Source organism: Puma concolor, chromosome D1 (assembly GCF_028749965.1).
Source record: "Puma concolor isolate L17-30 chromosome D1, mPumCon1.1.hap2, whole genome shotgun sequence".
Taxonomy (NCBI): domain Eukaryota; kingdom Metazoa; phylum Chordata; class Mammalia; order Carnivora; family Felidae; genus Puma; species Puma concolor.
Window position 1 is genome coordinate 17,627,512 of NC_141676.1, and position 10,527 is coordinate 17,638,038.

General features: G+C 49.0%; 1 protein-coding gene across 1 annotated transcript in view; it reads right to left on the reverse strand.

The window, feature by feature from the left end:
* Positions 1-8,852, reverse strand: part of CRY2 (cryptochrome circadian regulator 2) — a 33,862-nt gene extending 25,010 nt beyond the window's left edge. Inside the window, exons 1-2 of the mRNA XM_025928390.2 lie at positions 8,614-8,852; positions 444-552 (exon numbers count right to left, since the gene is read on the reverse strand). Coding sequence (XP_025784175.1) covers positions 444-552; positions 8,614-8,828 — 324 coding nt within the window. The 5' untranslated portion in view covers positions 8,829-8,852. The remainder of the gene's footprint in view (positions 1-443; positions 553-8,613) is intronic.
* Positions 8,853-10,527: the final 1,675 nt, after the last annotated feature.

The following is a 10,527-nucleotide window of genomic DNA, read 5'->3' on the forward strand; positions in this document are numbered from 1 at the left end:
GGGAGGCAGGGAGCTCCCTCAAAAGGGCTGATTTTGTTCCCAACAAGAACATAGCAAGACAGGAAACACCCTGTGCTAAATAAAAAGGAAAACTTGTCTTCAAACTCCTGGCATAGGAAGAGCCCTAATAAATCTTGCTGGCTTAAGCCAAGAAAACATCTAAGGAAGCCAGTGGCATCCGGGGTGGAATAACTTGCCACATCCCTTGTCTGGATTGAGCTGGGAACTTTCCAACAAGACAGTGGTTTCACAGAATTTTTCCTTTAACACAGTTTCCATTCTGTCGGCAAGCTGATTGGCTTTGCTCCCAACTTCCCTAGAGGCAGCAGTCAGAGCACGCTGACCGGTTCCATTCTCTCAGTCAGAACATCACCTCATTTAGTCTGCGGGGACACTCTGGAGAACAGAATCTCACCGTCTTCTCTAGGACTCCGCACACGTACCTTGAATAGCCTTGGGAACACGTCAGCGGGCTGTCCCCGGACCACAAACAGGCGAGAGTTCAGTTTCCTCAGACTTGTATCCAAATCTTCCAGAGACTGAAGTAGGAACCTGCAGAACCCACACAGGCCTTTTAGAGGTGACATAATGAAGAGGCATTCTTTTTCCTAGCAAAGCAGGGGGAAGCTTACACTATGCTGAACAAGCAGCATCATTAGTACCAGGACCAGAGAGACCCGGGCACTACTCCAGCCATTACTTAACCTGTTTAGCTTTTTTCTTCTCATCTGGAACATGGAGCTGATGTCGGTACCGAGCTCCTAAAATTGCTAAGAAAAGAAAATCAAATAATGCGTGAAAAACATTTAGTGCAGTGCCTGGCTTATAGAAAGGCTGGGACAGATGTGAGCTGCTCCTCCTCGGGCTGTTTCTCTGTGGATCTGAGGGAAGTCACTTATTCCCTTGCAGCCTCGGGCCCTGTGTATGAATATTCACCCATTGTAAGGCTGCTGTGAAAATCAAAAGGGAGAACAGGGGAGAAAGCCATCTGAAAAATAAGAGCAATATTGTGTGGAAGCCTGAGGTCTTACCAGAGAGGAACAAGACTGCGAGAGCCCTGGCAAACCCTACCTCCCCGAGCCCATCGGACCCCTGCCTTGTGCATTCACGCTCTGGGCTGCACCTGTCTACCTCCGCACGCCTATAGCCTGGGCGGGTCCCCAGTTCTCAGGGTTTTGTTTGGCAGGTGGTTCATTCTCCAGGCCTCCAGCTGCCAGATTCTCACCCTAAGAGAGAGAAGGCCTTAGAGGGTACTTCTCTATAGGATACCCTCACATGCTTTTGGGGGTGGGGATCCCAGATACTCAAGAGACCTAGTCTTGAGAGCTGGATCACCACGGGGAAGGAAAAAGCATTTGCTAAGTGCCTTCGGTGTTCTATTTATTATTATGATGTGACCGCAAACATTCATTTACTGTTCGGTTAGGCACAACCACCTTTCTGAGAAATCTATCAATACCTTTTTATGACGTGTTTTTTTTTTTTAAGTTTATTTAATTTATTTAGTAATCTCTATGCCCAACATGGGGCTTGAACTCACAACCCCAAGATCAAGAGTCGCATGCCAGCCAGGCACCCCTGACATGTGTTTTATTTTTAAATTAAATGAAATCAACATTTTAAAGATAACTATGTAATTCAAAATTCAAGTTGTAAAAAGTTTACATGGTAAAAAGTCTCCCCTTTGTCCATGAGGGATTTAATTCCCCTCCACAGAGACAAACAATGTCATTGTGTTATTATATATCCGTTATGCTTTTTGACGTGTTTTCTTTTTAATTCTCTCAATACATTTTGAAGGGAAATATCTTCATTTTATAGATGAGGAAAATGAGACACTGAGAAGATAATTAACTTGCTTAAGATCATAATCGTTAAGTGACAAGGCTGGGATAGGAACCTGTGCCCCATTTCTAAAGCCTTTTAGTGACACGCCCGACACTCTTCCAGGGGCTGAGATGCTGCCAGACCTCATGTGTTTGGAATCTCTCTGACAAACACAAACCTGACTATAGGCAACTCACTGACACTCTGATCTTCCTCAGGAACTAAGCCCTGACAGGTCAGCCTGGTTCGCAGATACCACTGCTATCTATATTTTGGTATCTCCCACCCATCTCTGTCAATGACGGAAATCACTAGGTTTTTTTTTGAACGCAACGAAACCCTGTGCCTCTTCCGCAGCACACATCACATCCCCTGACGACTGCAGACTTAGAGAAGCAGCCACCGTTCCCAGGCTGCCAACTAGAACCAGTCCCCACTGCTGAGTCTGACGTCTGCGACATGACACTCCCATGGCAGCGAATGCCACAGACCCACATTTCAGCATGAGCAGAGTCCTGGGCTCAGCCCAAAGCATCATGCCAGCCAGCAGAGACTCTCCAAGGCGATGGGAATGGAGACTGTTGCTTCATGCAAACCCAAAGCTCCGCCTCTGTGAATTTCTGTTTTTGAAAAACTGACGCCCTTAAAAAAGGAAAGCTAAGCCGGGAGTGACGCACTTGTGTCGGCCTCCTCCCAGGCTGCACCATTCCTCTCAAGATGAAAATAGGAGAGACCCATGTAAATAGCCTCATGCCACCTGAAACCTGGGCCCTGCCAGCGAGAATGCTGCAGGTGACTGGAGACCTAAATTCCACAACCTCAGGGTAGAAGGTCCTTCATCTGCGGCTCCCAGGAATGTCCTTGCCATGCACTTCGGTGGCCTCCTCCCTCACAGTCCCCCAGGCTGCACAGGCTTTCAATCTGAAGCTATAAATAAGGCTGACATGCACACGAAAGCTAGCTTCCAGCTGTTTCTACAGAACTTTATTTCCAGACCTCATTTACTGAAAGGAGAGATTCCTTGCAGCGGCTCTCAAGTAAGATAACCCCACGAGAACCCTTTTCTTCTTTGACATGAGATGTCTACAGCTGAAGCAGGAAGCAGAAAGCCCAATTCTGAACTCAGCAACCAAATGATAATAATGGTAACAGCAACAACTAACATTTGATGAGCATTTACAATGAACCCAGCACCAGTCTACTTATTTTACACACATTATCTCATTTAATTCTCAAACTGACCTATGAGGTAGACACTATCATTATTCCCATTTTATAGATGAGGAAACATTATTCCCATTTTATAGATGAGGAAACCGAGGCACAGAGTGGCCAGAATTCAAACCAGGCCGCCAGGCTCCACTGCTTCTTGACCAGGACTTATGATGTGAGTGCTGAGGCTGTGCTGTTCAAGACGCAGCCACCAAGGAGAACCACAGCCAACAACTTTGCTACCAGATCCTTGCTCCTCTGAGGATCAATGGCTGTGAATCTCCCAGAAGCTTGATGAAATGCAGAATCCCAGACAGACCTCCAGGATCAGAATCTGCATTTTAGCAAGAGCCCCTGGTGATTCCTTTGCACACTAAAGTTTCACAAGCACTGTTCTAGAAAGCTGAACTTCACTTCTAGCTTGTGTTTACAAGTTGCCTTTCTTTGCTTCTAATTTGTTTCTACTAAACTTTCTTTGAGATCCTGGTTTCTGCCTCTTCTTTGGTGCTCTAGATATGCTTTGTTACTTCCAACTTCCCCCCTGAGTCCAGCCCTACAGGGCTTCTCCAGGAAGGAGGTTTCAGGATGGCCCCTATAAGAGGCAACAGGCCCCCCCTGGAGCCCCAGCCTCCAGGCAGCCAGAGAAAGAGAAGCCACTGCTATGGTGGCTCACCTCACCTGCCAGGTGACAGCTTTGCGTAACACCAAAGAAACAGGGAGCTGCACTGCTACTGGGCAAAGGTTCACTGGGGCCGGTGTGTGCATTCTTTCACTGGAGAGAATTTTGGGCCTTTTGCCCTCCTTTAGAGCCCTCCTCTCCACATGGCCAGTCTCTCTTTACTCCAATAAGGGTGGACTCTAAAGAACACTGGCCTGTGCACTGGAGATACCAGTGTTTGGGGCTGGCAGCTCACCCTTGGCAGCTCTAAGCTGAGCTCACATGGCCGAAATTTAGAGCACACGGTCCTATGTGAGCAGTTAAAGCTCACCCTTAGGATTAGACAACACGTGCAACTGAATTATATTACGTAAGTGCTCTGGAGCTAGAGGCAGACAGAACTGGAAAAGGCCAAACAGGGACTTCCAAAAATACAGAAAGGACTGTAATTCAGGGACTCCATGCGGCTAGCGTTTTAGAATAAGACAGGCAGATTTTTAGAGAAGACCTTCACCAGAGATGGAAGATTCTGTGTTGAGGAATATTTTATTTGCTGTTAATAGGAGGAGGGAGGATGACAGTGAACTTTTTTTTGGGTCCAGATTGCCCTTGACCAAATTCCTCTGCTTCAACCCAAGGTTATCTAACTACATGATGATATCATAGGCCTGCCCAGACTGACTACCTAGGATATTAATAGAAATTAATTTATCCTAAGTCAGAGAGTGTAAGTCCCATGGAAAAGGATAACCTAAATCCACAATCCATAGCAGGGATTGATCTCTCACCATCACTCTGAAATTAGGAAAGAATAAATATATTTTTATCTGAGAGAAAGATGAAGGTTTTTATCCCTTTTCCGGCAAATGGAAACATTTCCTCAGCAGCAGAACAGTAATGTGACTCGCTTGGATACCAGTGTGAAGAGCTCAGAGAAACTCACATTTCTCCCCCAGTAGACTACAATGCTCAATCCCCTGCTTGCTGACCGAGTTCCAGGGAAGAACCAGCTAAATCGACAGTCTCAGAGTGACTAGCTCCCAGCACTGGGATGAGACACACTTGTTCTCATCAGGCATGCTGGGGAGGTTCCAGTTCACCTCACTTATTAATTCTGAACTATACAGGCTTATATCGTATTTCTACCAACTCCCCCTGTCCCAGAAGCTCCTGAATGCACCTGCAGCACAGAGCTAGGGAGAAAATGATTTAAATAAAGGTTTTAGTGAATTGTTGCCAACACCCAATCTAAGTTGCAGAAGCAAGAGGAAGGCAATACCCATTTTTAAATCCAGAAGCTGATTACCACGCCCCCCCCCCCTTTTTTTGGGTGGTCCTCACTGCAGAACCTCCTTCCAAATGCAGCAAATTTGGGGAAGGCAGGGCTGGGGAAAATGGCAAAGGATTAAGCCAACTAGCGCTTGACGAAAAAAAAGTCCTGAGGCTTACTGAGCTACAATTAGCCCATCAACTTCCCACTACCACCAAGGCGAGGAGTATGCTAGCCCTTCTGCTATGCTAATAAATATACAGATTTCTTGGTTGCCTTTCTCTGTCCTGTTTTACTCTTAGAAAGTGCCATTCATGGTTATTTTAATCTGATTCATCTGCCGAAAATGCTATGCGGGAGTAAGTGTAGGAAGTGCAGGAAGAGAACAGAATCTCAGATCTCGATTCCCCCCACCTCTTGCAGATGGCCCACGGCCCACCCTTTCTCGGGAGGCTTCTCTGAGGCAGCAACTGAAGTATCTGCAGAGCCTGGATGTTATGCTGCAGCACAGTTCTCCCAGACGACTCCCAGAGCCAGAAACAGCCGCTGGAAGATTACACATATTGAAGTTATGCAGAGGTACGGCTGGCTCCATCACTCTCCCAACCCCCAACCGAGTGTGTAAAACAGTCCCTCAGCTCTGCCCTGGATCTGACCACGGGAGCAAAGTGGACGATGGGGGTGGCAGCAGTGCGACTGCTTCCAGGTCCAGGAGCAGTTATCGTATTCGATCTGTCTTGTGTTTTTTCACCTCTTCCTTCTGAATGCCAAAGCTAATTAGCCTCCCTGCCAATGCACTGCAACACATCTCCCAAGCTGTCGGGCTTGAGCCTGTGGTTCTCAGGCTTCACTGCACATGAGAGCTTTAAAAACCCTGATGCCCAGGCCATAACCCAGAACCATTAAATCAGAATTGGGGGAGAAGGAAGTCCAGGCATCTGTTAAAGATCTTTTAGTGATTCCCATGTTCAGCAAGACAGATGCTGCTCTGGTCCGTCCCCCTATTTTATTTATTTCGTGGCATTCAGTTCTCCTGAATCACGATTGTTTACTTGTCCTCCTTCACTAAAATGTAGGCTCCAGAAGCTCTGGACACCACAACGGCTTGTTCGTTACTATGTCCCAGCAGCACCCAGAGCGGCGCCTGGCAGATTTTAGGCCCTCATTAAATCACTGTTCGATTAATATCTACATGCCTACACGGCCTTTGACTTCAGGATTTAACTCGGGTATGCGAGCTGCCACGTTCCTCTTCTCCTTCACTTGTTCAAAAGCACAATCACAAAAGAGTGACCCACAAAAATCCATACACACCTAGATCCTAGCAAACCTGCATTTAAACAGCAACAGTGAAGGGCGCCTGGGTGGCTCAGTCGGTTAAGCGTCCAACTTAGGCTCAGGTCACGATCTCGCAGTCCGTGAGTTCAAGCCCCGCGTCGGGCTCTGTGCTGACTGCTCAGAGCCTGGAGCCTGTTTCCGATTCTGTGTCTCCCTCTCTCTCTGACCCTCCCCTGTTCATGCTCTGTCTCTCTCTGTCTCAAAAATAAATAAACGTTTAAAAAAAAATTTTTTTTAAAAATAAACAGCAACAGCGGTTTTGGTGTTGAGTTTTAATCTCCACTACCACATACGTGTCAGCAGTCTTATGCGATGTCCCCCAATATCCGGCAAAACGAAACGAAACAAAACAAAACCTCTTTCACGACCATGCAACAAGCAGGCGGTCAGACCGTATTTACTATGCTCTAATCGGCACACTGCCATAAGGAGAGGGGCAAAGTCTGAGGCCTTGTTTAACGTCCATACTAGGGACAGTCATTTGAGGATGTTTGTCAAACCCAACCTCCTATCTATAGAAACTGGAGCAGAGGCAGAGCAATAGAACAGCCCTGAAAACTGTGTGGGCAGGCTCTCCACAGGACTATCTTTAGTTGTTCTCTCTATATAAATGGGGCAGGAGGGGGCATTTAATAGACCCACTGCTAGGGGCACTCACTCTCCTAGCAGGGCACATGCCTTGGAGAGGAAAAGAATGGTGAGCTGACAGCCACTGTATCTTGGGGATAACGCTGCCCACCCGTTGCAACAAGGCCACAGGCAAACATTCCCCAGAGCAACGCAAACAAACCAAGGGACAGCTGCGGGGTGTTTTAAAGAGAGATGGGTACACGATGTCTCCAAACCTCTTGGTTTTAAACCCTGGTTACAGAGAAAAGACATCAGCTACCTATCTGTTAATCGTTCCCCATGATTCTGTCGACTGCAGCTTCCTGGGAATCATCAAAGAGGGGTCTCCTTGATATCACAGCTATCCTGGTCCCTAACCTCAGCGCATCAGTGGATAAAAATCTAATGTATAGAGGCTCAACTGTCCTTTAAAATTAGGGGCGCCTGGGTGGCTCAGTCGGTTGAGCGTCCGACTTCAGCTCAGGTCACGATCTCGCGGTCCGCGAGTTCGAGCCCCGCGTCGGGCTATGGGCTGATGGCTCAGAGCCTGGAGCCTGCTTCCGATTCTGTGTCTCCCTCTCTCTCTGCCCCTCCCCCATTCATGCTGTGTCTCTCTCTGTCTCAAAAATAAATAAACGTTAAAATTAATCTCATGAGAAGAGGAGGAAGCAAGTGACACTTTGGTTCCTCTTTCTCTTTCTTTCTTCTTTCTTTCTTTCCTTTCCTTTCTTTCCTTCCTTCCTACCTTCCTTCCTTCCTTCCCTCCTTCCTTTTTTTTAAATCCTAGCAAGCTCATAGCTAGCGGCTGAGGGAATTCTCCAAAATGGGTTAGCATTTATCTAATGTTAAGCCAGAGCATTTGGAATGTGGTAGCTCGCATGCCCGAGTTAAATCCTGAAGTCAAAGGCCGTGTAGGAATGTAGATATTAATCGAACAGTGATTTGATGAGGGCCTAAAATCTGCCAGGCTCTCTAGCTCAGGACACAAAGTGCCTCCACCTGGACAAGCCCTTGGTGTTTTTATCATAAAGGGTAAACTGCACCTGCCTTATCTAATGCTAAGCCAGAGTCTCTAGAGACCTCCAGAGGCAGGAAGGTTTTGGTGGAGGGAATACAAGCAAGCCAGCTTAGAGATGACCTTCAGGAGCCCAGCAATGGGCTCTTTACTTGAAGAAGGCCAGAGCACCTGGTGCACTAGGACTCAGAAACCCGTCCTTGCCCTCACATCACAGTATCTCCTTTCTTCCCCTCCCAGAGCACACCCCTAAGAGCCCTAGACCAGGAGTCCCTGCTCTGCCACTCTCTGGCTGCCAAGTCTTTGGGCAGGCCAACTTGTGTCTCTAGGCCTCAGGAGTCCCTGATCAACGGAGAGAGAGCACGATCTCTGTCCCGCGGGAATGCTGTGGGGCCCCAAGGGCGCTAACACACAGTGCGAACGCGGCCGTCAGAGGTCGAGCCCTGGCCCACCCAGGCCATTACTGAGATGACGAATTGCTTGCCCAGCCCTGGCTTCTCCCTTCTGGAAACGCGGTTCCGTCTCCCTGTCCCACCTCCCGCAGGCCGGGGTCTTCCGGCCGTGGGGACTGAGGGGCAGAGCCTCCCTGTCTATGGGGCGGAGGCGACCCGGGCTGTTCGCGGGCGCCCTCGGAGCCAGGCCGCTGCCCCCCGGGCCCCGCGACCCGGCTCTGGACCCCCTTACCTCCAACGATTGATCCCCACTGAGGAGGAGGCCGCGAACCAAGGGTCCAGGATGTAAACGCAGCGTACGCAGCGCGCCCCGCGCACGGCCGCCAGCAGCGCGGGGTTGTCGTGGAGCCGCAGCCCTTTGCGGAACCAGTGCACTGAGGAGGCGCCATCCGCTCCGGCTGCCGGCGCCGGGGCCGCAGCCGCCGCCGTCACCACAGCCGCCGCCATCACTGCTCAGACTGCTCAGGCCTCCGCCGCTCCGCCCCCGTCGGCGCCGCGGGCCCCACCTCCGGCCCGCCCAGTGACCTATGACGTCGCCGCTCCTCACCGTGACCCCGCCCCCCGAGGCCCTAGAGTCCCTCTGCCATTGGTTGGGCGCCTCCCGCCGGGCGATTGGCCCAGCGACGCCGAGTCCGGCACCGCCCCCTCACGTTCCCACCATGTGTCGGTCGGCTGCTTTGGAGGTGGCGGGCTGGGCTGGTGACGCAGGCTGGAGATCCCTGTAGAGGTCTGGGCTTGGAAGGAGTCTCGAGGCACAGCGGATTTCTCACATGCGTCCTGTTCTAAACCTGCCGCTGGAAGCGGTCTGGGCTGGTGGGGAATTGCTATGACTCCAGCCAGTGACTTAACCAGAATCATCTGCTTCCACCTCTGTTACATCATCTGCAACATTCCACTACAGCGACCATTTATTGAGTCCATTTTATATACCAAGCAACGTGATAATATCCTTACATAGACTATCTCATTCACTATTCTTAACGCAGCCCGGTTGTGTTCACTCAACAGACCTCAGTGAATGAGCTGCTATTATTCTCAATTTAGAGGCAGAGAAATCTGAGGCTGCCACAGTGGAGTCACTTGCTTGTATCATAAAGCTAATAAAAGGATCCCACCCAGATTATTCTGAATCCGAAGCTTCTCCTTTTATCCACAAAGCCCTACTTTTATCTTTGTGGAGCTCTTTGGCATTTGCAAGTGACAGACTCTAAAGAGGGAGGAGGAGTGCCCTGATGTGCAGCAGTGGAGGGATTGAGAGTAGGGACTGGCAGTGTGGAGGATGTGGATTGAGATAGTAATTATGCCATGAGATGAATTTTTCTTTTGGTTCTGTTTAGTAGAACAGAGAACAATGGTCCCTCTTGTGCTCACAAAGCACTGAACTGGATTCGGTGTGGGATTCAGAGATATGGAAGACACTGTCCCCATTCCTCCCCTGGGGAGCCAAGTGGAGCCCTCTTATTCTTCTGGGGTCTAGCGCTGACCTTGATGATAGACTGATGAGTGGCAAGAGAAGCATATGAACACCTGCAGTGAAGTGTTGATGATGGGCTAAGATAGTCTAATTAGGCTGGGGCTCTGTGGTTATCAAGTGAAGAGTTTGTTTGAATTTGGTGCTAGGTTGTGCCCATACTCACGTCCCTTCCTGAATTTGGGAATGAGCAATGAGATAATTCAGCAATTTCGTGGCATTAATTGGCACAACTCTACAAACCACAGAGTCGTTGCAATCCTAGGTTCTCATTTCTAGGGCTTTGCATAAGCTGTTCCCCCAAGCCTGAATACTTCAACTCCAGCTTGTCCTGTTATACTATACTTCTCAGTATAGATGTCGCTTTCTTGCTGTCTGGGCCCAGCTTGTATGGTGCCTATCTCATTACGTACCTTCTTATGGTCACTCTGGCTTTAGTACATAGTACTGGAATTTCTTACTTGTCTTTCTGTGCCATTAGACTATACACTCCTGGAGGGCAGGGGCCATCGCTTATTTACAGTTGAATTTTCAGAGTTTAGCTCGGTGTTTGGCACTCAGTGATTCGAATGGTTGAGGATAACTTGAGTAAAAGTTGAACAGCAACTAGTCTCAGTTGGCAGAAACCTTAAAGATCTATCCAGTCCTGACCTTGTCCCAGAGAGTGTAAGGAGA